This window comes from Columba livia, chromosome 7 (assembly GCF_036013475.1).
Source record: "Columba livia isolate bColLiv1 breed racing homer chromosome 7, bColLiv1.pat.W.v2, whole genome shotgun sequence".
In the NCBI taxonomy this organism is placed as follows: domain Eukaryota; kingdom Metazoa; phylum Chordata; class Aves; order Columbiformes; family Columbidae; genus Columba; species Columba livia.
This window is the reverse complement of record NC_088608.1, coordinates 38,863,062-38,890,526: the sequence shown is the minus strand read 5'-3', so window position 1 is coordinate 38,890,526 and position 27,465 is coordinate 38,863,062. Positions and strand designations below refer to the sequence as shown.

General features: G+C 38.8%; 1 protein-coding gene across 1 annotated transcript; it reads left to right on the top strand.

Annotated features, from left to right (window-relative positions):
- The first annotated feature begins 3,247 nt into the window (after positions 1 to 3,247).
- On the top strand, positions 3,248 to 22,794 carry BOLL (boule homolog, RNA binding protein). The gene is made up of 12 exons (XM_065069974.1): positions 3,248 to 3,454; positions 6,029 to 6,169; positions 7,614 to 7,705; positions 8,836 to 8,890; positions 10,451 to 10,526; positions 10,699 to 10,826; positions 11,226 to 11,297; positions 12,140 to 12,187; positions 13,204 to 13,329; positions 16,095 to 16,166; positions 18,956 to 19,092; positions 20,819 to 22,794. Exons 1-11 carry the CDS (start codon positions 3,413 to 3,415, stop codon positions 18,977 to 18,979), a joined length of 876 nt encoding a protein of 291 aa, XP_064926046.1. The 5' UTR covers positions 3,248 to 3,412; the 3' UTR covers positions 18,980 to 19,092; positions 20,819 to 22,794.
- Positions 22,795 to 27,465: the final 4,671 nt, after the last annotated feature.

Genomic DNA, 27,465 nt, shown 5'->3' with positions numbered 1-27,465 from the left:
ATTCATTCACGCAACTAGTGAATTTTGCTCAAGTTCCAAATGTTTAGTTACTGGTTGCTTAAGTTGGGAGGGCAGAGAGGGTGTGTGCTATGCATTATAACAGAAATTGTCTTGAGGATTTGGAGGAGTCTTAAAGATCCACTCTTATTCAAATGTAATAATAATGGCTCTTGTTTGAGGTAGGTGGTAATTCCACTTAATGAGAACATTTACCAATGACTGTCTTTTCCACAGAGCTCTTTTTAACTCTTCTGATCAGTGCTTTTAGTATTTCTTTGGCTGTGACACATGTAATTGTAGTTGTTGCTGCCTTTCAGGCTACGTGAACTTACTCGTTAACTACTACGAACAGGATGATCTAATAGGTGTATGCTGTTTCCTCCTTTCTTTGGTCATTATCTATCAACGGGGACAATTTCGTGCCAGCGTACTACGTTATAGCTTTTCACATCCTTACTGGCGTAGTGTTAGAAATATAAATGGATATATTCAGTGTTAGAAATATATGTGGTGCCAAGGTTCCCTTACACTTACATGCAATTTTGGGGGAACATTTGGATTATTGTGAACTGTGCATCTGGTGGGGAAGCAGCACTAGTGTTACATGATACCAGGATTTGTTCTTACTGAGGAGAGAAAGCATTCTGGTAACATCCCAATTAAAAAGCTACTGTTACGGCCTAATTTTGCCACCTCAGAAGAAAACTGCTAGCAATGTCACTGGTAGCCATACTCATACTTATTTTGCAGGCTTTGGAGGAAATGTGGTCAGTATACCAAGCATGGAATCTTGGCTATTCTGCATTATTATCTACAGATAAGTAATAGAAGCAAAAAGCCTTTTCCGAGGTCAGGGGATCAATCAGCAGTCTGTTGCCAGGCCCATATATTGCTCATAAAATCATCCTTGTCTTTTTGTGCCTGGAGGATTCTTTTCCTCTTTTCTCCTCCCAAACCCTTTTTTCTCCCCATTTTTCTCTCTTGCCTTTTTTTTTTTTCCCCAGTTTATCTTTCCTTACTTAACCTCTGACTTTCTCTGATGCTATAAGGAAAGGAGAGCCAGTTCCTCACCAGGAGACTCTTCCCTTAATGAACCCCACACACAGCAATTTTTGTTGTAACATTTAAATCCTAAATGCACAGCATTTTTTTTCCCAGCCATGCTAGTAATCTTGTCAAATTTCTAGAGGTGTTGGCTTTTCAGGTTTTCAGTTTTTAAATTATCAGAATAAAAAAATAGCTCAGTCTTTCTCATTTATTTGCAACAGTCCTATTTTTGTCATAACTGCCTTATTTTAAATGTAAATGTCCCAGATTTAGGTTTTTTAACTTGAAGAGGAGGTGTAATGTAGAAGATCCAGCAATTAAAACTATGTAAAATATACTTTCATGTCTCTCAATGTTTCTGTATTCTCTCAGCTGTTCTGACTTCAAATTCCCCACGTCAAGATATGAAGTGCATGAAAGGCTTGGCCTATTCTGTCCTTCATATAATTAAAATGTGTTGCTGTTCTTAGGATAAGCTTTGTTGTCATCTGATAAATATTCATAAAAGTCAGTGAATGCATTTCAGCAGAGTTCTGTAATCTCACAAAAAAAGAGAAACTACTTCTAAAAATCTCATCAGCTCTGCTAAAATCGCCTTTACTTTTATCCAGTTTGCTCAGACAGCTAAAAATATGTCACTACTAAGAGTTAAGCATTATATTGTTACAAGCACAGAATTACTAGAAAGTCTCTTTGAGGTTTGTGGGGGGGTTCTGTTGGTTTGGGGGGTTGGTTTTTGTTTTGGAGTGGGAGTTTTGCTGGGGTTTTTTTTGTGGTTTTGTTGTTGTTGTGGTCTTTTGTTAGTTTGTTTGTTTAATTCCATGTGGTAACAATAATGTTGCAGAAGTTGGTAGATGTTCAAGCAACACCAGAAACTAAGAGAGCAGGGCAGGGTCCTGTGGGGACAGCAGGTCTGGCTCTGCCTGCGCTCGGGGAGTTAAGAGGTGAAATTCATATGGAAAGTGGGTTTAGGTTGAATCAGTATAATTTGCACAAAGCAAACTGAAGCAGGATTATTTTCAGAGCAGGGGAACAGGTTGTAGTGCTGTTCATTAAATGACCAGAGAAGTACAGCCGAAACAAGTGTTACTCTCAGTGCATCTCCTCCAGTTCAGTAAGGGCTGAAAAAAAATCTGGAATATTTTAAGAAGCGCATATAAGAGTGAGTGATATTTTCTAGTCATCTCTGCTCATGGACTAATTGCTTGAGGTTATCCCATGTCTGGAGTTACACAGCAACTTCCCTCGTTATGAAAATATAAGATAAGGTTAGTACAAGTCCTCATTAATAATGGATTTACTGTGTTGTGTACTCTTTAGATTTATCGTGGCCAATGAATCGGATGGCTCAAAAGGCCATCAGTACTATTTTTTCAATTTGCAATGAACAAATTAGATCAGAGTGCTCACTTCTGGCTTTAAAATAAGACACACACGTGGATGCTGACTGACGTATCTGCTTGGTCAAACTGCCAGAAACGTGGAGCTAAGACAGCAGAGAGTAAAATCAATATAAGAAAACTTAAAGTTGTAAAAGTATTCCTCAGGTTGAAGTAGAAATCATAGAATATTAGTTTTCAGTACCAGGTTGACTTGAAGTGCTGCACTGACTAAAATTATGATAAAAGCATAAATAGACAAAGACCTGTTCCACATAAAATCACTAATAACACACAGTTGGTAGTGAGAAACTACAAAGAGTACTTACTAATCGAAATCCCACCAAGGCCACAGCTCAGGTGACATGCAGGGACCCATTTAGAGAAAGAGACTGAGAGGTGACTCATTCCTGGGGATCAATATGGAAAGGGGGAGTGTCAGGAGGATGGAGCCAGGCTCTTCTCGGTGACAACCAGTGATAGGACAAGGGGCAATGGGTGCAAACGGGAACACAGGAGGTTCCACTTAAATTTGAGAAGAAACTTGTTCTTGGTGAGGGTGCCAGAGCCTGGCCCAGGCTGCCCAGGGAGGTTGTGGAGTCTCCTTCTCTGCAGACATTCCAACCCGCCTGGACACCTTCCTGTGTAACCTCATCTGGGTGTTCCTGCTCCATGGGGAGATTGCACTGGATGAGCTTTCCATGTCCCTCCCAACCCCTGACATCCTGGGATTCTGTGATTTAACTCCCTGCCTGAGGGGATAAAACCACGGCGCGAATTCGCCACCTTACCTCTTAAGGCGGTGAGGGCAGAGTTGGAGGAAGGGGCAGAACCGCCAGCCTCCCGGGGGCGGGCCCCGGCACAGACCCCCGCCCGCCTCCCCTCAGCACCGCCGGCCGTTGCCGGTGCCCGCCGGCCGTGAGGCGGGGCCGCGGGGCGCGTGCCGGCAACGTGCCCGCGTTGAGGCGGTGGCGGCGACGGGACAGATGGAGCCCGGCTGCGACGGACACACGGAGCCCGACGGCGCGGTGAGGAACGCGGGGGGGGCCGGGACGCCTCCCGGGGAGTCGCTGCGGGGAGAGCGGCGGCGCGGAGAGCGCGGCCTTCCCGCCGCAGCGGCCCGGGCGGGCGGTTGCGGCCTCACCCCCCGCCCCCCTCCCCGGTGCGGCCATTTTCTGTGGTAACGCGCTCCCTTGGGCGTGGGGCTGCGGCCGCGCATCACCCTGGGAAACAGGGGGGACTCATTTTTGACCTTGCAGAACTGTAAAAAGTTGGTTGTTTGTAAGGTGGGCTTAATCCTCAGGCCTTTGTAGTGTTTGGTTGGTTGGCGGTGGATGTGTTCACCATAAAGATGAAAAACCATCAATTGTGGTAAAGAGCGGTTGTCAAGCATGGTAAATACCACATTAAAAATACTGATGAATATATATATCCATACTGTTCATTAAAGAAAAATGATTAAAAGTGAGTTTAAAAGCCTGTAGAAACACAAATGGTTAGGCAAGTGACATGCAGTTAGCACATACTTTGAGGTTTTTGTAAATACTCTTTTTCTCACTGCTACACGCATTAAAGAGGGGAAACAATGTTGAGATAGATATCAGAATACAGATTTCAATGTTTTAAAATTTATTGGGGTTTACTATGTTGTGAGTTCACAAGTTGTGTGTTCAGTTTCTCATTCCACTTGGGGTTTGGGTGGTTGGGGTTTGGGTGTGTTTTTTGTTGTTGTTTTGTTTTTTTTAAATAAGACTGTTAAATAGACTTTTAAATAACTCTTTAAACTTGTGTGGAGAAAATGAAATTTGAGATCTTTGAGGTAAGAAATATATATTGGCTGTGGAGTCGACTGTTAGTGGTGACTTTATAGTTAAATTCAGGTATTTCAGTGCAGTACACAATGGTCAGATGATTATATGAATAGGATATTTTGTTTGCTGTGAGAGATGAAGAGGTAACCTGTTCCATCAGCCTCCAAAAGTTGTTCTCGGCAGAAAACTCTCCTCCTCCTCAAGTCTATGGGACTGTAGGGATAATGATTGTTTTTGGCCTGCGAGCATTTGGTGGTTTTTTTCAGGTTAGCAGCTATTCCAGGGTAGTGTTCCCAGGAGGAGGAATGGACACTTTCTCCTCAATAGGTCAGGTTAAAGGCTTCGGTTTTTCTTCAGCCGAAAATCTGTATGGTTTAGTAAATTTGGAGAGGGTTTTTGTCTTCCTTAAAACTAAAAAGGCGTGGGCTAAGCCAGATTTATTGTCTTTAAGGTATCCAAAACAGGGCTTGCAGGGCAAACAGAAAGACAGCTTTCCTCCTCATGTTCTTCATTATGGATCTTCCATTCCTCACTGCACTTTGTCAGTCTTCATTTTTATGTATTCTCCCAAAGATAAGGAATTTGTTTTCGCCTGGGAATGCTTAAGGGCCAATATGAGAAAATGCTGTCCGTGTGGACAGAATACTATCCTGTGGATAAGAGAGAGGCAAAATCAGGATGTAAAACACATGGTGTAGATGAAAGGGCGATTCTTTGAGGAGGACTGTTCAAGAGCACTTAATTTTCTGCTCTAGTTTTTGAGAAGCTAGAAGATACGGATACCGCAGGAAGTGAAAGAACTTTCTACCGGATACAGGAGCTATTTTAAAAATATGCTTGTAAATTGTAAGGGTTGTGCAATGGTAAGAAAAAACACATATTTTTTTTTAATGAAAGGTTGGAGGCTGAGTTTCCTACTTAAAGTTTTCACTACCCTGCTGACAATTAGTTTTGTTACCTGCAGCAGGTGTTTGTCTTTCACTTGGGGCTCTTTCCTCAGTGGTACTGTCAGGGCACAAAAGCCCAGGCTGAAAAGGGTTTCTAGTGGGATCCAAGCCTGGATTGTCTCACAGTTTACAGGTGTAAGCATGGTAAAAGTTAAAACATCAGGCAGACTTCGCTATAATAAATAATAGTTTCTATGATGTTCCCCCTGTACTGCATTCCCCTCCTTTACTGGGGCAGGAGCGATCTAGTGGTTGTCTTGCAGAGAATTTCTGGTAGGATCGCTGTGTGCTCTGTTTGTGGGCCAAGGGAGTGTTGAATTAAAAGAAATGGGCTTGTTGATTTTGTGTGGTGTGTGCTCAGCGTTTAGAAACTCAAGCAGAAGCTGTCGCACAGAGTTTTGTAGATGTGCGTGAGAGTGCAGGTTGAGTTGAAAAGGTACTTTATATAGACTAAACTAAGGAGCTTCTAACAGGTATAAATTAAGCTCTGAAATAGAATTAATAATTTGGAATGCATGCAGTAAGGTGCTGTCCAAAAAGAAAAACTATGATTTGGGGCTTAGGCCCCAAATGTCTGATTCAGAAAGGTATTAAAATAGAAGCCAAACTTCAGACCGTAGTGTATTCCCTGTTCAGTAACTTACTGGATGGCTTAAAACTAAGCTTATGATGAAATATTTTGAACTGCATTCTGAATAAAAAGATGTGGTACACATTCCGTTGTTCAGCATTTGCTGAGCCTCCCAAAAAATTCCATATGTATTTTCTGTTGAGAATTTTTTTTTTTTTCATTTAATAGCTTATAACATGCAAGATATTGACAATATTTTCTTTCGATCAGCAGACCACAAATCAGATGCAAACAGAATCTTTATCTTCATCTCCAAACGCTGTGTCACCAGTGCCGTTAAATAATCTGATCAGTGTTCCAGGGGTTGGAAGAATTACTCCAAACCGCATCTTTGTAGGAGGAATTGGTTTTAAGGTATTTCTTCCTCATTTTGCTACTAATGGTGACTTATAACCCTATAAAAATCAGTAAGAAAATGCCAGTGCCATATAATCATGTGTGCATTTGGTTAGGTGATAAGTGTCCTTCACTATAATGTTCAAATCAATAGTAGAGATTAAAGCTTGGCTCTTTGTACACCTGGCTGCTAGAAGCTTTTGCCATACTGGTTCTTCAGAATTTTCTAAGAAGGTGACTTTTGTAATCAGCTGAGCTTATGGTAGAAAAGTATGTAGAAGGTTTTTTCATTTGTATAACACTTGGTGTAATTTTTCTGTCTTACCCCTTTAGAGGATGAGTTAAGTCACTGGCTCCCATGAAGCATTCTCGGTCTGCTTAGCTGTTTTTGTTCCCAATAGTATCTCTTCTGCCTTAATCCTCCAAGGCTGAGGACCTCTTGAGCACTGACTCAGATGAAGAGGAAGAAGAAGGACAATTCACTCAGGCTATTTTGCATAATAAATACAAGGAATTCCAGCATCTTCTGGCTCATTCGCCTGAGATAATCTGGATGGAGCTGTTCATAATTGGGGAGATGTTGTGCAGTATCTTCAATATTTGGGCTTTAGCAAAAAGGCACAGTAGCTTTTTGCATTAGTAGTAAGCAAATTCCTAGGGCTGTAAAAAGACCTGTCTCATGCTGTTCTTTCTTCACTGTGGTTTCAAAGCTTAACACACTTCTCTGCATAACATACCATACCAGTATTCTTGTTAATTGTCATACTTATTGTTCTTTGTGAAGCATCCCTTGACTCTTTGGTTCAGTCACTGGTAGGTCAAAATAAATTGTGAATCTTAATTTCAACAACAGAGGGATTGTGTTTGTAAGTATAAAAAAGATGGATTTTGTTGGGAAAGGAAATAGAAGAGAGAAAACCTCTGTAGACACTTGAGCTACTATTCCATTTCCTATGACTGTTGATAAATTTGTGGTCATCGGAGATATATGTCAGTCTTGGATTGTTTATTATTGGGAATCTTATGGCCAAAATTCTTGTTTTTGTAGTTTAGTGGAAGGTTTTTACATATTTGACCTGTGCAAGTCCCACAAACTGCCATTTTGAAGTCTGAAAACATTGCAGTGATGTTTCATATTGCAAACAGTGCTCTAATGTGTAATTCACAGAAACTAAAATTCAAATCTAGTAAACCTGCTTCAGTGGTCTGACACAAATCCCACTAAAAGAGGAATTTGAATGTTGATTAGTGGCTTTCTAGCATTATTGCTGAATATGAAAATGCAGCAATTAAACAGATGCCATTCTCTTGCTGTGAGGCTCATACGTGCTCATTCTCTCTTCCTCTCCAGGGTTATAATTAGATTGTAGCAAACTATCCATTAAAAGTCTTATGGTAAATATTCATTGAATAACTATGAAAACCAATTTTTCTTGTCTCCTCTCTTGATTTACCATACTAGACTAAAGAAAGTGATCTGAGGAAGTTTTTTGCTCAGTATGGCAGTGTGAAAGAAGTGAAGATAGTAAATGACAGAGCTGGAGTATCAAAAGGGTTGGTATAGTAGAATAAGCATATTGTGGGTAGTGAAAATAACAAAGCTGACTGACTATAGTAAATTTGATTATAATTTTTGGAGTTGGAGTATTAATTTTATGTCATTGTTCCCAGTTATTCCATGTGCACAAGAATCTGCTCTTGCCCTTGAATCTACATATAAATGGCTCAGTAATTAGTATAACTGTCAAACTCTCTAGTTCTGTTATTGTAAGATGAAGCTGTGTGCAACTAGGGAAAAAGCAATAGTCCTTTCAGGTTTTTTAATGTCAATGATAATTTATGACAATAATAATCCTAAAAAGATAGATTAAACATATTTATTTCTACTACTGAAAGCCAACGTGGAAAGGAGCCTAAGGATGGAAGAAGAGGAGAGATATACTTGGTTGTGCTGGAGTGCATGGCAATAACAGAGATTTTGTGTGAAGATTATTGGAACAAGAACATAGGGGATAAATCTGTGTAGAAAGCCTGTTGGATTTGTTGGAGTATTTAGAGGAGTTGTGGATAAAGGGGCATACTGTGTCACAAAGTATGAGAACAACCTTGATCACCACGAAAGTCTTGTTTGATGCTAGTAATTTCCGGAATGATGAGTAATTTGCAGATAAACACTATCTCTGCATTGCTGCTTTTTCTGAGCATTTGATTTAATATCGTGGATAGCGCTTGTGGAAGCGTGGAGCGTTCACAGTTGTCACTGAAGTATGTGGGAGCTGTGCTGTGCAGTATAATAAAAATATCCCAAGTGTCTTATCTTGGACACCTGTAATGAGCAAGGAGAGCTTCAAAGCAAAATGCTTGTTTAATAGCAGTGAAGGAACTAAAGAGCTGTGCTGAGTAACAAGGACGATACAGAGAGTTTTGCACAGCTCTCTATGTGGGCTACTCATTCACTGCACAGAGCAGTAATACATGACCATATGCTTAAATATATTAATAAGCAGACTGTAACAGGGATGTTAAATTAAGGTTAGTTGTTACTACAGTCTTTATTTCTGCAATTTATTATTTTTTTTCCATTAGTTTTCCTTTTGGTGTCACTTGTCCTATACATCAAGTAATAATGTACAAGGCATGTAAATATGGATAGCAGAAGTTCAGCATCTGTTCTTTTTGTTTAGGTATGGCTTTGTTACTTTTGAAACCCAAGAAGATGCGCAGAAGATTTTGCAAGAGGTAAGTGATAGTCCCCATTATGATTATCTCTTAAATGAAATACTTCATTATGTAGTAGACACTAAGTAGCCATGGTCGTCTGGTCCTCTTCAATTTGCCAGCTTGCACTTGAAGATCTGTTAAGTTTGGTCTCTTCAGTTAAGAAGATGGCTTAGAGAGATCTAAGATAAGATTTATACTGAGATCTGCTGGAACTAGGGAAGGGGAGTTTCCAGATCATAGTAGAGCTCTTGTCTTTGACATACAGTCTTTACTTTCCTAGTCTATATGTGGTCTGTAGTACATGTAGAGCTCTAAAGTCTTTATCCTTCACAATTGCTTTTGTTTGCTTTACTAGAAAAAGATTTTATGGCGAGTTGGGAAAGATAACTGCTGTCTTTTATTCTGATATGTTTGTCAGAGCTGACGTAATTATTTTTGGGAATATTAGATTCACTTGGAGTCTTAACTAATGAAGCTTGCTTTATGTTATGTAATTTTTGCTTCTCCTTTTAGCTAATTACTGTTCTTGATGCTTCTTGTAGAGCCTCCCTTGAGACATGGTTACCTCTTCAGCTGTGTTAGCTCTTTGGGTGGTTTTGTATTGGTTTTAAATATGTGCTTCATGTTCTGGTTGGAATGTATTGGAGAAGTCGGAATCTTTGCAGGCATGTGAAAATGGGGGGGAACGGGACTCAGAACCCACGCAGGAAATAGTACCCAAGACTTGGAAATTGCCCACTCCCAAACATAAAGCTGGTTAAAATGATCAAATACTGAAAGTTGGTTGGAAAATAATATATTAAAATTCAAGAGTATTTTCAAGAAATATGGTTATGTGGTGCCAGAATAGCATGCAGACAGGAACTTCTTGAGTCAAATATTTTTCTCCACCCTAATTTTTTTGTTCTATTTCTGTGAACTAGGAAGAATATCAGTGGTACTGAGTACCGTTGGGGAACTGGCTTAGGATTTTTGCCTCTGGTGTAGCTGAAAGGCTGCTCTGTGTGAGGTCTTACTGGTGTCTCATTCAATGATACTAGTGCATTATTTGTCTACTAGAAGTGCTTGAATTTATGTGTTCTGCAGTTCTATTTTCTTTTTCATCCTTGCATCTGCTATCTCATGTTCATCTTAAGATCAAGTAGCATTTTGGTCTTTCTCTAACATCTTAACTGAGAGTTTATAGGCTTTAATAATTTGTGTATGAAATGAATGGTCATGTGCTATAAATACTAATGCTCCCTCTTCCCATCCTTCCAAAGTATAAAAGCAGTGAACACATGAGAAAAGTAAAACTAAAAAAAAACTCCTGACAGATATAGGTATCAGTTCTTAGTCAAGAGGTTCCATGGGTAATAAGTAATATTTGAAATGACTAATGATTCATTTTGTGGATGTGGAAGCTCTGGTTAGGATAGAAAAGGAATTAGTGTAGCTTTCGGTGGTTTTGAGATGCAATGTAAATAAAAAGCTGGAGGGAGTAAAACAAGCACCTTGTCTACTTCTGATTTTTGTTTCTTGGGTGCCTAGATATGTGTAGAAAATAAACGTACTGAATGTCTTTTTCCTTCATTCTAGGCTAAAAATCTTAATTATAGGGATAAGAAATTGGATATTGGCCCAGCAATAAGAAAACAACATATACGAAGTTCTGGTATGTATTTTTATTTACATTTACCTGTTATGTAAGTGACATTATGATTGTAGGTCTTTAACCAAGATGTGCCTGGTCGTCCACTGCATTAAAAAGTTATCTTTTGTTTTCTATATGACCTACACATCTAAAAAAAATTACTGGTAAGTAAACTTTAAAATATTAATTCTAGGTTCTGCTGTAGTACCAGAAGCTGGTACAATGTACTTAACTACTTCAAGTGGATATCCTTACATTTACCATAATGGAGTGGCTTATTTTGATATGCCTGAGGTTGCTTCTGTTTCACAGTCATTGCCAGTAAGTAATTTATTTTTGTATACATGCTTTTCTGTGTACCAGGGTGAGTGCAGTGTTATGGCTGTGCCTTGTGTTTGATGTTTAAATAGCTTCCTTAGATTAGTCTGTTTATTTTGTGGTTGGTCAGTGGGGTTGTTTGTTTGTTTGTTTTCATATTACTTAAGTTTATTGTTCTTCTGCAGGTGACTTTTGGTTTGATGTGCCCTGTAGTTCATAATCAGTGTGGGCACTGCCTCAGTAGAAGTTTTACTAAGGAGTTATTGGTATTAAAACTTGGTAAACCCATTTTCAAAAGGGAGGGGATGTGGTTCAGCATTTTAATACTTTAGAACTGTTCTTAATAGAAGTGGCAATTTATGAAATTGCTGCATTAAGACTTGTACCATTTTTCTTTTCAAGTTGCGCTCTGCTTCCAGTTCACCGATGATGGTAGCTCAACCAGTTTATCAGTCTCCTGCATACCACTATCAGGTATCTGTTTGTGCTTCAGACTGTCCATGTTCCTTTCAGTTATGCAGTTTTACTTGCAGCACTGTCTCAGGTATGTCTGTTCTTAGGAAGTAAAAAGACTCTTCAAAATAACCATAAAACAAATTTTAATTTCATCAAACATTTGCTTTTTACTAGAATACGACTTATTCTGCCTACGTAACTACATGGAAATGTAATAAATGACAGTTTTCTTTGATGTTGCTAGGCAACTAGCTTGGTACCATCCTTAACTTTGATAATCTAAGCCAAACTCCTGCTCAGTGCAGGGCTGGCTAGATCAGGCTTCTCAGGAATTTTTCCAGTTGAATTCTAAGTATCTCCAGTGATGGAGAGTCCACAACTTTTCTGGATAGCTTCTTCCATATTTGTGCCTTCTCATGGTATGAGACTTTCTTCCTTTTCACTAGTTAGAATTTTCAGTGCTCCAGCCTGTGTCCATTGACTCTTGTGCTTGGAACACCTCTCACAAGAATATGGCTCAGTCATATTTATGCCCCATATTTAGTCGTAGCCAACAATAATTATAACCTCCCACCTTTATCCTTCTCATGGATGAACAAACCCAATTCTCTCAGCATCCTGATGTGTCTGTTCTCCACTCCCTTGTGGCCCACTACTGGATTTCTGCAGTATGTCTGTGGTTTTAATGTGTATTTGAAATCATAATTATATCCCTTTATATGAAAATCATATTTCTTCATTTTAATTAAGAATTGATTATCAGTTTGAGATGGCTTTGATTATAGTATGTTGAGAATTCTGGTATGTGTGTGCATATGTTCTTTATCACTTAAGTAATATCTTTTTTTGTTTGAATTTAGGCATCAACCCAGTTACTTCCAAGCCAGTGGCAGTGGTCTGTTCCCCAGGTAAATACAGTTCAGAGTTGCAGCACTTTACCATTAGTTTGCATCCAGTTTAAAGGTATGGTGCACTTACCTAACAGCAAAATTTCACGCTATTTGAAACACTGTTGAAATAAATATTAATTTCTATATTTTAGCAATGCATTTGCAACACTTACTGATACAATAGAAGGCATAAAACAGCATGTACTGAAACATCAAATGCCAATCTGATGCAAAGAAAGCATCTTGCCCTCCCCTCTTCCTCTGGCAAGAAGTTTGTATTAAATTAGATAGGAAGTTCTCAGAAACAGGTAAAAACTGCCATGTTTTGCCTGATGGTTAAAATGAGTGTTAACTAGTTCATTAACTGATACCAACTGTGATGTTTCATTGGAGTTAGACCCAGACCCTTGAAATAGGAGGAAAAATTTGAAATGCCTGAGTAATTTGGAGTAGAAACTATTGGGTTTGATTCTGTACCAGGGGACCTTGATATGGAAATGGTGTCACTCAAGGCACTGGAAGAGGTTGAAGCTAAAAGGAAGACAATGTACCTGAAGCTCAAACTGTTATGATGTGTCCTTATTGCTTTGGTAGCAGCCAGCCCTGTCCAGTTATGGTCAGGTCCACTCTATTAAGAGATGTCAGTCTGCTGCTGAGTTAGAGAAATACGTGGGGTTTGTTTTAAAACAAAAATACGCGATTTCTAATGTAACATTCTTGCACAAGAAAATGAAGCTGTGTTATGTGTCTGTGATCTTCAGAGTGTCAGTTTCATAAAGTTCATAAAGGATTTATCTAATAATGCTCTCCAAAACATATATAAATCTGAAAAATGGACATTTTTGTTTTATCCTTCTACCTGACCTTTCTACCCACTACCCCCTCACTTAGATTCTTTAGGCTATCAAAGATGAATTTGACACTTCCTTTTAAAGCTTTATCTTTGTTTATAAGTAGCAAAGACTGTAAAATAAGCTTTAGTGTTCATAGTGCATGAATCATACCATTTATGACATTAATGTGGTTTATTTCAGTCTCCTGCCTCTTCACCTTCATTCTTGTATCTGCAACCATCTGAAGTCGTTTATCAGCCGGTAGGGATCACCCAGGACAGTGGCTGCATACCTACTCTTGTCCTGGTGGAAGCTGCAGTTCCTGAGGTATTTTCCTAAAAATTTACTTAAAACTGAAGTGTTTGTCTGCAATTGAAAAACATAATCTTTTTGTTTAAGCACAGGCAGCTCAGAGCACTTATGTCAACTGTTGCCTGTACTTAACCCCGCACCCACGCTGATGCTGTTAAATTGTTTCAGGTGTCCTCAAGCTAGAGTATTTCTTGCAGTTTTCTAGGAGGATGCTTTGATTCTGAAATATTTTAGAGTATAGAGACTAGTCAGTTTGTTTGGTTTGAAAATAACATTGAAATAAAATGGGAATCAGACTCTTTCAAATGCTGGATTAGTCTACCTCAGCCATAACAGTCTCCTGAAGCAGATATCCTTCAGTGTGAGTAGAAGCTGGTTCCTAAATATTCTGAAGATCAAAATTAATTAAGAGTAGTTGAATAACTAAATAATGGATTTTTCTCTATGTTTTTTTGCTTCTGTATCAATAGCATTTCTAATGTTCCTGAAGAGATTCTGAATGTACAGTGAGGCTATTTCTTCTTAATTGGATATTAAAAATCACAGTAAATAATTGGCTACAGAAAAACTTACTATAACGTTGAAAATGTGTTAGGATTAATTGGTACTTTTCCTCTTTGATAATTCACTCCTCATTAACAGGAATGCCAAAATTAGAACAGTAGTCAAGTATTTTTACAAAAGTTGAAGAGGAAGTAGTTAAGCAATCTGGACATCCCTAAATCCATGGGTCTGGATGGGATGCACCCACGGGTGCTGAGGGAGCTGAGTGAGGTCATTGCTGGGCCACTCTCCATCATCTTTGCCAAGTCTTGGGAAACGGGAGAGTTGCCTGAGGACTGGAGGAAAGCAAATGTCACTGCAGTCTTCAAAAAGGGCAAGAAGGAGGACCTGGGTAACTATAGACTGGTCAGCCTCACCTCCATCCCTGGGAAACTGCTGGAACGACTTATCCTTGGCGCCGTCTCAAGGCAGATCAAGGATAGGAGGGTCATTAGGGGCAGCCAGCATGGCTTCACCAAGGGGAAGTTGTGCTTGACCAACCTCATTGACTTTTATGAGGACATAACGAGGTGGATGGATGATGGCAGAGCAGTGGACGTGATCTACCTTGACTTGAGTAAGGCATTTGACACAGTCTCCCACAGCATCCTCACAGCTAAACTGAGGGGAGTGCGGTCTGGATGACCGGGTAGTGAGGTGGACTGTGAACTGGCTGAAGGGAAGAAGCCAGAGAGTCGTGGTCAATGGGGCAGAGTCCAGTTGAGGCCTGGATCTAGTGCAGTGCCTCAGGGGTCAGTACTGGGGCCTGTATTATTTAATATATTCATCAATGATTTGGACAAGGGAATAGAGTGACTGTCAGCAAGTTTGCTGATGACACCAAGCTGGGAGGAGTGGCTGACACGCCAGAGGCTGTGCTGCCATCCAGAGACCTGGACAGGCTGGAGAGTTGGGTGGGGAAAAATTGAATGGTCAGAGAGGTTCTCCTGCCCCTCTGCTCTGCCCTGGGGAGACCACACCTGGAATATTGTGTCCAGTTGTGGCCCCTCAGTTCCAGCAGGACAGGGAACTGCTGGAGAGAGTCCAGCGTAGGGCAACAAAGATGCTGAAGGGAGTGGAGCATCTCCCATGTGAGGAAAGGCTGAGGGAGCTGGGGCTCTGGAGCTGGACAAGAGGAGACTGAGGGGTGACCTCATTAATGGTGATCTATATGGAAAGCGTGAGTGTCAGGAGGATGGAGCCAGGCTCTTCTCGGTCACAACCAGTGACAGGACAAGGGGCAATGGCTGCAAACTGGAACACGAGAGGTTCCACTTAAATATGAGAAGAAACTTGTTCCTGGTGAGGGTGACAGAGCCTGGCCCAGGCTGCCCAGGGGGGTTGTGGAGTCTCCTTCTCTGCAGACATTCCAACCCGCCTGGACACCTTCCTGTGTAACCTCATCTGGGTGTTCCTGCTCCATGGGGGGATTGCGCTGGATGAGCTTTCCAGGTCCCTTCCAATCCCTCACATTCTGGGATTCTTTGAGTATTTTATTGCTACAAGAAAAGTTCCAAAACTTGGATTTCTGGCATCTCAAGTGGGAAATCCTGACATAGCTGAGTAATACAATTTCTCTAAATAATACAAATCTTTGCTTGTTGAATGCTTTTTTCTATTTTTTTAAAGTGCATAAATCTCAGTATTTATTGTGTAGTCATAAATCTTATTATAAATGTTACTTTTACCCTTTTTGTTTCATAAATCGCATATCAGTTTATACAGTGAAATCTGAAATCTGTGGGCACTAAGAAAAAACATGAAATTAGTTAAGGAATATTGGGATGTAACATGCTCTCAGTTCACAGGTACTTAAGTATGTGGAAATTCAGGCGATGTAAAACTCAAAGTAAAGCCTGTGCATTATTTGTATGTAAACATCTTGTAAGAGCAATAATGCTGGAAATTGCATTTTGATGTACTAATCTATACATTTAAACACTTCCAATTGGAGCTGAGTGAAATGGATTTGTAATAGAGAAGCATGCTAATTCTGACAAGGAAAGTGCTTTTTGACACTGCTCTAGATAAACTGATTTACCAAACTTTGGTACGGTAGGGAAAACCTAGAATTAAATATTGACATTTGATTGTTAAAAAAGAAGTAGTTTAGATAAACACAGCCCATATTTTGAAGTTTTAACTAATCTAAATACATGTGAAGGATTTGCAAAAGCATAAAACTGTGGAACAAGCTTCTGGGCTCATTTTTTGTATCTTGTTTTCTTGTGTCCTAGCTGTATTCTGATCATGGTGTTCAAGCCCCGTATCAGCCCTATGCCCAGAATGCCATAGCTATGCCTGTACCTGTGAGTATGAAACCAGGAGGTCACATACGCGCCGGAGCCTTAATGTCCCCTTCTTGAGGGGGAACAGTCAGAGAAGAGCGGTGGGGATGGAAAAGGCTTCTATTAATGGATTAATAAATAAGGAACACAGAAACATTGCAGAGAAACTGATTTTTCTTCACTTCGAGCTTTGTTACAGAGCTAATAATTATTACTAATTTGGAACTATTTGGAGATACTAAAAAAAAAAAGCTATTTTAAAGCTTGAGGTACAAAGAGAACTGCAAATGTAAAATATGTTTTGAGAGAAAACAGTGAACCTTGTTCAGTTATTTGAAATGGTGGTTACGGATCTTTGTCTTTCTGGATCTTGAAGTTGAATTCATTGCTTGCAGCCTTAGACAAGCACCTCATGTTGTGGGGACGTGGCGTTTTGGAACATGGACCATGAAAAACTGTCCCGGTTTGCCACCTCTGCATGGTTTTTTCTCTCCAGTTCTGAGTTTTGAATGGCCATTCGAAAATGCAATTCTTCCATGTCACCAAGTTATTGGGGCTTTTTAGGTCCCAGTTTAAGGTCCTTTTGCCTAAATTAATAAGGTTGTTAACATATGAAATAATGTCTAAACTCAATTAGCCAGGATTTGCCTAGTAACGAAGGACTAAAGGTATCAGTAGTTTGACTTGATGTTACAGCACTTACTCTTCTGTGAAAGGTGCTTACTCAACTACAACTGACAGGCTAAATGTGAATGAATCAAAGCCACATTATTGGCTCTTTTCCATGTATTTTTTTCCATCTTTTTTACAGTTCCTTTAAGGATCTTTTTTTCCCCAGACTATTGTGTAAAAAGATTACTGAATATTTCCAGTAGATGGGGCTGTAACATTAAATGTCATCTTCGCATAAAATGTGAAGGCTCCTTTTAAAAAAACAGAAGCTGAGCATGAATTTGAGAATACTAATCCTGAGTGATTCAAGAAATACTTAAAAGGGACTTGATGTAACACAGTGATCTTAATATCCAGTTTATTTTCCGTTTTCTGACAGTGTATGAAAAGATTAAAAATGGTAATAGTAGTCTCAGAATCAAAACCAAGCGCATACTTACTCTTATCAAAGAGAGAAACAAGCTTTTTCACCTTGAAGCTTGACTTTTATTATCTTTCCTAGGACCAAGGCTGACATGAAGTAAGTTACAAGGTCCATCTAGAGCACGATAAGCTCTTCATTTTCTGCAGTAATTGCCACAGCACCATGCTTTGCATTATAGCAGAGATCAAGTTGTTTCTTCTTGTGCTGAGCGGTGATGTGTTCATTTACAGCAGAATATGTGCATGCATGGTAAAAACATGTTTGGTTGCTGTGGCATAGAAAAGAATCTGCAAATTTAGACTGTCTTATCTCCTGATTGTTTTCTAGGCTTCTTCATAGCCTTAGTGATTTCACACACAGCCAGAGCTGGTGTAACCCAGCAAGTCATTCTGCTTTCCATACCACCCATTTCCTGGGCTGGTAGAGGTTTTTGGGAGGCAATACGATAAAGGAGCTCAGGAACTGATGTAGTTAAGATGAAGCCCCACTCCCACCACCTCAAAAGAGCCAACTTAAACTTAGATTAGTTCCTCAGACCAGTTTGTCAAGCAACTGCACAAACTCTTGCACCTATACAAAAAGTTTGGGGTAGGATGGTGGAAGTAAGGCTTGTGTTAGCAGTGCAGATTTAAACTTGATGAAACTGAGCATGAAATCGCTAATGCTGTCCGTTCCTGCACAGGAATTCTTGCTCATTCTTACCCGTTTTCTTAGAAGTCTTTTGTTATCCATAATTGAAACTGCTCTGTTCGGGTGTCTAGTAGATTCACAGGTACACTTAAGCCCTTACAAAGACTTGCTGAATTCTCATAATTTTATTCATTACAAGATGATGCCAAATAGTTTTTTGTCAGATTTGGGTTTTTATTTATTAGTTAGCTTCATTCAGTAGTAACTAGTAGTTCTGGAATGTAATTCTTGCTTTCCACTTTTCACCTTACCTTTTCACATACCAGGTTAAAGTTTCAACTCTATTCCATGTGCGATGAATATTATTGGCTTATAGTGTGTCTGTCATGGTGGCTGAGCACTCAACAATGACTTTAAAGAAGAGCAAGTGACTGTGTCATTGCCACCTGCTCCCCAGCTGCGGAAACATACCGTCTCCAGGGTGTAGTCTTGTTAAAATACCTGAACAAATGTATCTGCTGCTTGAAAATTGTGTACATGTTTGTATATACACAAGTGCATGTATATATGCATAGACTATGGGTTTTATAAGGGGAAGTCTTGGTGTCATCATTTTGGGAAAAGTACAGTCATTTTATACTAGTACTGTGTGCTGTTGTATGATAATCTGTCTGGAACAAAACAAACCTTACAACCTGTTTTCAGTATAGGTAAGTATTTTTTTGATTGATCCATGAAGAGAAATTGAGAGAGAAAATAAACCTTTTATTTAAAGTCAGACTCAGAAACAGGAATATAAACTTATGGTTGTTATCGTATGTGAATAACAAGGCCCTGTCCCTAGCTGTAGCAGGGACACTGCAAAAGAGGTCTTTACAACTCCACCCAAACCATATTTGTTAATTGGATATTAACATGGTAAAGCGCAGATAGCGTGTTCTTTTTTCTTGCGTTGTTTCTATCTTCCCTTTACAATCTCATTTTCCATTCTTGTAGTTTGTTCTCATTCCAGTTCAGTGTTTTGTTGTGTTTTTGTTTTCTTTTGCTTTCCGTGATCTGTATGTTCTCTCTCTTTACTTGACAGACACTATGGAACGTTCACTATTAAGCCATTTGGGCGGCTCTACTCTACCTGTCCTGATTTCCTTGTCCAGTCCTTTCCATATGACTGCGATCCATCCTCACCATACCAGCCAGCAGCCACCTCTTGGGAAACTTGAGGTCAGTTGTTTCATTGCAACGCTTGCTGCTTACAAATTGGTAACAAAATGTGCTCAGATAGAATTTAGCATAGTCTGCAATAGGACTTAGCTGCTTCCTGCATGTCTGTACTTTTTCTAATAATTTTCTTATGTAAAAGAAAACTTCATACAATCCACGTCATTAATTCCTGGGATAATCCTGTGTATATTAATTTCATCATTATTTATTTTCTAGTTCAACTTCCAAAGTTCTGTGTGTGTTTGGATTATTGTCCTTCAACAGGGAGGGATTTTTTTTGTTTCTGAAACTGTTTCTATTCCTTTATTGACAACTCAACTTTTTCCTCTTTTCTCCATATTTTGTGTGATTTTTACAGTGGTTTGTGTTTATTCTGGCAGGTGCTTCCCCATGCTTTTTATTGAGAAAAAGGTGCTGCTTTTAGTTGTTTGCACGTCTTTAAAAAAACAGTATTTTAATAAAACAAAGCTAGGGAAGGATACGTGTTTTCCACATGTTAAAGTTCGTGTCCATTTCTTATTTGATAGACTTTAAACAGCCGTGGGATTTGCAGAGGTTTGCAGTTCAAAGTGTGACTTGTCTGTGTGATTTATACCCAGATTTAAAAAAAAAAACACATTAGAAGTTTGCCAGGAGTTAAAACAAAGAGTAGAGGAAATATGTTGGGACTAAGGCCCTGTGAGGCTGGTGTAACGAAAGCCGAAGTGGGGAGGGAGACCGGCGCTAGATGGCTGCGGAACCTAAAAATTCAGGAAAGCAATGCCCAGCGTGATGTGGAGCTGGCAGATGATGCAAAGCAACTGAAATCTCAACATTAAAGAGCCAGAAGGGAGGGAAAAAGATGAGTAAGTTTAACAAAACAGAGTGATGAAAAGGCCTGAGCTGAGAAGATCCGGTTAGAAAACAAAGGTAGTTTGAGTCTGTCATATGGCATAGTAGGAATGGGAAAAAAGGATTCAGATTGGCTAAATAAAGAGAATAAAACAGGTGGGAGTCCCACAAATGAGCTACAAAGCAGCTGAGATACAAAGGGAGGCTGTAAGAGAATTGGATCTTAGGAAGAATAAACTGAATGGTAGAAGAATGCTAAAAACTGCTCTTGGCAGCACCTCAGATGGTGTTTTCTGGGTCTTGCTGTCCTTTTGGCAGCAGCTCAGTGGCCTCCATTGACAAGTTACTTAATCACAGTCCGTTGCCTGTTTGTTAGTTTACAAATAAGACAGCTGTCAGTTATTCAGCTCCAGCTTTTAAAATCTGAGTTTTAGGTGCTAAAAAAAAAAAGCAAGCATTATTACAAGTTCCCATAGTAATGCTTTGCTCTAATCTACATTACAGAGAATGCAAAAGTAAAAATAGAACTGGTTGACTAGTTTTGCACTGTGACATATTCTAAAACAATTTTTCCTACCCAATTAGAAAGATAATACAATTGCTATAATAACTTGACATACTTTACTAAGGCTGTATGATCAATGAACAAAAGTTTGGGGTTTTTTCGAAGTTAATTCTGAGCTTATTCCAAGATTCCATTCTTGTAAATGAAGGAAGATGTATCTTGCCGTTATTGACTTCGCCTATGTACAAAATGGAAATCTGATTTTCCTTCTTGAACTAGCCAGTGCAATATCAAAATGGCCTGTGACTTTTGGTTGAAGCATTATTAATGTAGTAAATGGGATGCACTTTGAAATAGAGGAAACATCATGGCATTTTTCCCTCTCTTTAGGAATTGAGGTCACATTCTGTGAGAAGAAATTTTTCACAACCTTTGTCTGTGAGTCTGAAACATCGATATACGTGAGGTCCCCATTTTCATCCTGGAAAAGATGATAGAATGGAAGATCCAATTCTTACAGCACCTTCTTCTACAGATTCTGTAAAACAGATTTTTAGCTATCTGCTTTGTTGCAATACCTATCATGTGGAGGGTGTTCTTCCTGACATCTAACATTTCCTTGAAAATGCTCAAGTTAAAATACCTCTCCCTTTTGTAAAGAGACACAATGAAATTTTGTCTTTTGGACAGGTAAAAGCACAGAAACCATTATTTTGTCCTGCATTACCTTGCCTCATAAAACATAGTGTTACAGGACAAAATGATGGTTTCTGATCCACAGCTTACTGTATAACTTTGGTTACTACCGGGTTGAAAACCAGCATACTTCTATTAGAGGGAAAATTGAATGCTCAGTTTCTGGATTACACAAACTTAAAAGATCCATTAATTACAAAGTAAAAGGCATTTCCTCCACATACTGACTGTGGTTTAAAATCTGGTTATTTAAATCTATATGCATTTTGTTTCAATTCCAATAGAATTTTTCTCCTTTTTTTGCTATAAGTATTCTCTACTTTCATAACGTGTTCTACTTATGTGTCATTTTAGTGTGGGGGAATAATAACTTTTTAAAATGTGGGTTTTAATTTAATAATTTCTTATCCTCATAAGAGGCTGTCATTTTTCTTGCAATAAACTTGGTTTTATGGTAAGTTTTTAGCTGTAGAAGAAGGCAAGAATTGACTTCTTACCATTACAAGACCATTGAACTCTTCTACTTCTTTGACCTTTTCTGTTGTCTGTGCAGAACCTGGGAACTCCTTGGCAGTATGAGGAGCTGAGATGAAATGTTACTTTCTCCTCAACTGCAGGAAGGCAATTTTCTTTCCTTGCTTCTCTTCGCATTCCCCTTGGATAGGATTCCCTCTATGTTTTATAGATGTCAGATTCCTCAAAAGTTAAAATGCAGCCGCCTCTGTAATTAATAGGAGTGCAAGTTATTGCTTATGTAGCACTGAGGTCTTTATTTATGCAAAATAACCTTCAGCTTTTCAGGTTTTTTATTTGCTCTGTAGTAATGTGGGGATTTTATTTTTGTGTGTGTGATTGGTTTTTTTCGTTTAGTTATTCAGGGATCTTAGAGTGGGCATTATAGTCAATAAATAATTGATACGTAATATGTAGATGTATTTAAGGCTGGTTCTAGCAGTCAATAGCATTATTTCATGTTGTACAGGAGGAGAGGTGGAATCTGGTTCTGTTCTCATGCTGGTTTGAAATTGTTTTGCAAGGACATGCCATGTATTATATCTTGGTTCCAAGTTTCCTTGGTCACGAGTTTCTACCTTTTGCTAGGTAGAAAAATCTACACCAATAGGATTTAACAGTTTCTGTGTTTAAAAACTTGTTACCATAGTGCTGTGGGGGATTGTTTTACCAGTAACTATCAAAAAATACATATAGCTTGCTGGATACATTGGGATCTTAGCCTGTTTTTGAGTTGGGGAATACACATCTGCTGGAGACTGTTGTGGTTGTGAACCAGTCTGTGTCACTAAAAACATCTGTCCAGTTGTTCTTCAGTTTGATTTTGAGATTTCAGAATTCATCTATATAAATGTATTACTCAAGTCTTGGCACATAGTAACAACAATTTCCATGGAAGAATTATTACATAGTAAATACTTTTTAAGATGAAGTCATGTTTCTGAAGTTGCCAAAGAAAGTTTGTATGTTCTGTTAGAGTCGCATTTCTTGTATCATGAAACAAACACACATTTGACCCAGGGTTCAAGACACCTACTCCTAAGTGCTTCTTTTTGCAATTCATAATTTACCGAATGTCACTTCCCTGTTTTCCAAATGCTTTAGAGATCAAAGAAGTAAACTCTACAGCAAGTACTATAATAAACAACAAAAAAAAAGTGTTTAAAGGGAAGTATTTTGAAGGAATTGCTTGGAACTGTACAAGTACTGTGCAGCCACTTACGTGTCATCAGATTGTGGCTCTAGTCCAGATACTCACAAAATGTAGTTTATTTTACATTAATTGGTACAGATGTGAAATTGTTGCTAATGAGCTGATCCCATGGTCTTTGCTTCAAAGAACAATTGTCTTTACTTGGATGTGAACTTGATGGTCTGGCAGGATGTTTAGCGTTGGGCACAGTACACCTGTGGTGTTCTGCTGCCTGGAACTCCAGTCTGGAGCTACTCTTGGTTAGGGCTTTATCACCAGGTCTTAACAAAGCTTTGCTTTGATTTGAGAGACCTAGAAGAGACCAAGACAAAGCTCTGAGTGTTGGCTTTTCTCCATGGGCCACAGGTTGCTGTTGAAATACTGAAGGACTGTTGATGTGCTCATCTTTGTTCAGAATGCTTGCCAAGAACAACGGCATAACATCCATCAGTAGTAACTGAACCTTTTATCTTCCAGGACTTGAATCCTTCCATAGACACAGCTGAAGCACAATAATTAACTTCTGTAACTCTGTTACAGGGAGACACAAATGATATGCTCTGAGAAAGAACTATGTCATTTCCTCAGGTAGTGCCTAAAATTGCCTTCTCTTGACATTCTGGTATTCATGACTTTGAATCTCTTGCACTACACAGCATTATTCTCATGCCACTTTAAATGTCTGTAATACCAAATTCCTGTGTGTTTATAGAGAAGCCATTTAGTTACCTGCAGGTATTAAGATCCTGATCCCTCTCTGATTTGGGGGGCTGGAGAAGGGGAGTGTTCTCTTTGACCTTCTGCAATTTCCTGTTGATAGTTGTGGGGCTTTACACGCGTGCTAGGAGGGAACACAGCAGAATAGAATGGCAAATCATCATCTTTGTCTTGGTGCTGCTTGTCCCGTTCATGTATTAGCAAACTAAATTAATTTTCCATCTTCCACCCTCTAGAACCTAAAGACCCTGCTGATATCTTCTATTTTCTACAGAGCTAGCAGTTAGTGTTTCTAGCAACCCTTGTCTACTTAATGGTATACTTATATGGCAAAATGTTAGTTTTAACATTCTCCATTAGATAACACAGGATTAAAAACCTGTAGACAGGCAGAGAAGTTACTAAAGTTATCTCCTTTATTTTTATGTGTTTGATCAAGGGCTGTTTGCTTGCATTAAGTAGAGTTCCGGTTCGCTATAATTTTTGGTTCCTGCTACTTCTAATCTTAAGCATCACAAGTCCATTCGTCATCCCTGAAAAACTTTACATTTTCATATTGATTTGGCAATTCTTTGCGTTCTGCTACTCATCTTTCAAAACAGCTAATACTAAATAGTAACTGAGCACAATCTAGTGGAACACATGGGTCTCTTGACCTGTGTTTCTCCGTTTAACGTAGTTCTAAAATGTGAGGAGTGGTATGGTTGTAAAATAGTTTTCTGCGATAAAATAGGTTTGTGTCTTTGTAATGTTGAGGTACTACAGTAGCTTCAGTTCACCTGGTGTAAAAGTTTCTTATGTTTCCTATTTATGTAAAAAATACAGTTTACATCAGTATTTTAAGGATCCAAAATACAGTGCTGTTGTCTTGATAGATGTGTGCAGTCCTGTACACAAAGCCTTACAAGCTGTTCTGCAGAAAATCCAAATAGAAATACAGGAAGCAGAGCAGTAATAGGTAGCTCTCATTTTAACCACATTTAATAATGTAGCTGAGATGTAACAGGGAAGGGTAGCTTTGGTAAGGCCTTCATAGACTTGATGTACTTTTGAGGGTATCGCATGGTCACTTTGTACCTGTGTTGGTGGAGCTGCTGCCTACCTAAGTGTCTACAGAAAAGTGAACAGAATACTGGTCATCATATTTCCAATGGGTTTTAATCAGATAAGCCAGAACATCCAGTTTCATTCTAGAACGCATGATTTTAGATGCTCACACGGCCGTGTTCTTTGAGGCTGTGGCGCAGATACAGATTCCTGCAGCCTTGATAAGCGCAATACTGTGGATGTGCGTAGGGAACAGCTTAATACATTTGCAGATCTCATTTTAGAGAACTGCTACCAAGTTTGTAAATCGGATGCTCTTTCCGTTTAAACTACTGTAAACCAGCAATAATAAAGTTTATGTAGTTTGTAACTTCTAGGAATGTTCTGTGTGGGTAACTCAAAGTTTAATTCAGATGGGTCTTTATCTACTGTTTCGATTGTAGCTTTTGTTTAGTGTGGCATTGAGGAGTTGAAATGGGGGTTTAGAAAAATGGAATTGATGAACTTTTATCATTAAACTGTGCTTTTGCAATCATTAAACTACTGTTGTCACCTCTGTGTTAATTATTTTTGGAACATGAAGTTAGTATTATTTCAGAAAAGCTGGTTTTTTCTGCTCAAGTTAACATGTTGCATTCGTGTTATGTTCACAAAATTATTCCTTCAACGGAGAAAAAAAATGGGCAAAATGAAATATAACTTGGCAAACCAAGGAGCCTTCAGAATGGAACACTGCTACTTTCATAAAATCTTTAAACTATGGACAAAACAGTTTAAATGAAGTAATTCTACAGAAAAAAATAACTACATGTCAGTGTTTTAATTAAGTAATAGTTGTAGACAATGAGGATGTGAAAAGTATTTTGCAACCAAATTGCAGAATTTTTCTGATGGATTTTTTTTTTTTGTCATCCTGTCCCACGCAAAATCTTTATATTTGCCTTGAGTAAACAACATAAACCTAAGAAGAAGTTCAGAGAGGAACTGTGAAATTCTAAAGTGTTGCAATTCGAGGTGATGAGTATTTAGGGGGTTTTTAATGCATTGGGTTTGTGTCCTGTGGCTGTTCAGATAGACTCAGCTTCTGGAGAAGTCTGACTAACTCAGCCTGTTTGTAACTTGCCCCGTTGGATCTGACTTTCCATGTCTGTTAAAAACGTTCTGTGTCAGTGATAATTGACCTATAGCTGATCATAAAGCTGATTTGATTTTTTTATGATTTAGTGGTGCTCTTTTATGCCTTTGTAAGCTGCAAACCTGGGTGGTTATGACCCCAAGTGGGAAACATGTTTGGTCCAAATTATTTTATGTTTTGACTTTGTCAGAGGAACTGAGAGTTATCCCTTCTGTTTCTTGTTAGTTGAGTCAGTTTTGGTCCTACTGAAATTTTTCTAAATAGCCAGAATTTGTTCTTTAGGTAATGGGTATGATTTTAAGGTATTTGTATTTCTGATGCTAACTGCTCTTTAACCTTGAGAACAGGAATGGATCTTTAAAGGCTCTGCAGCTTGTGATAGTGAATTATTCCAGGTAAGCTCATCAGTTAAAATGTTGGGAGTGAATAACCTGCCCACACATGTCCAGCCAGCGATGGGTTTGTGCCAAAATGAGATGTTCTCCTCTTGAAGCTTCATCCAGTTCGAAGTCACGTCAGTGAGTGGGAATCAAATTTTATAGCCCTTCTTATGAAGTCCTTTGTATAGATTTTAAAATTTAAAATACTGCTTTTGAAGCTTTTTGAAGTTAACGTAATGTTGAAGCAGTATGAGTCGTGCTTTTAACACACTAGCCCTTAATCAGAAAGAGAGATGTCTTTAAGGAAATACTTATTCTGGATCCTTCTATAGCTGGCTCTCTGAATCGCAAGTTCAGTGGCTTATGACCTTTCTTGACTTTCGTTATCCATTAAAAATTAAATGCTTATAGTCAATTTCCCTGTATTTTTATTTATTATTTTTAGCTTTTATTTTGATGTTGTGCATGCACAGACAAGGAAGATCATCTTGTTTGGGAGCAATTTCTGTGTAAGCCGACATGCAGGGAGCTGAAGCATTTTGCTTATTTGGTATGTTTTCCTAGGTTTTAGTCAAGATGACGACGCTGAGGGATTTACTCTTGTTTTCAGCACCTGGGAGTTTGTTTTAAAGACTGTAGGACTGAAGTTGTGATTATTGTATAGAGTCTGCACTCAGTCATTTTTAAATTCTTCCAAAGTTCACTAACTTTATAATGTGGATTTCAAAGGGGATATAGTCTGCAAACTTAGCATTCTTGGTAAGCTGCTTAAATAAAAGCTAGATCACTTTGCTTGCAGGACAGGACAAAACCCACAGTGGTCAACACCTACCTTGCAGTGATTGATTATGGAAAATGGGGGCATTTTTTCTAAGATTAATGTATTTTCTTTCCTCATGCGTTACCAGAATCTGCATCAGGTGTAATACAGTTACCAGTGACTTGCGATAGTTAATGTAAGAGTAACGAGAGCCCTTAAAATCATACTAAATTTTCAGGACTTAAAATATTCGTAGGAAACAGTGTAGTGAGGTCATCCTAACAGAGGAGGATTTCACTTGTTCATTACCCCCGAAAAATGGGGAACAAAGTCTTGTTACTGTATTAATCTATAACTTTGAAAGGCCTTCTGATTTGAAATGAGGAATATTTCAGTGTCATTTTTCAGTCTTTACCAAGCCCAATTATATAAGTTGATTTTAGCAATGTAGATGCTTATTGTAATCACACAGTATTTTCTTGTTAAGAAATTTCTTTATTGCATATTTTTACATTATTACAATATTATTGTTGTTGTTGTTATTATTATTATGCATTTTCTTTTTCCTTTGGAAGAAAGTTCCTGCGGAAGGGAAAT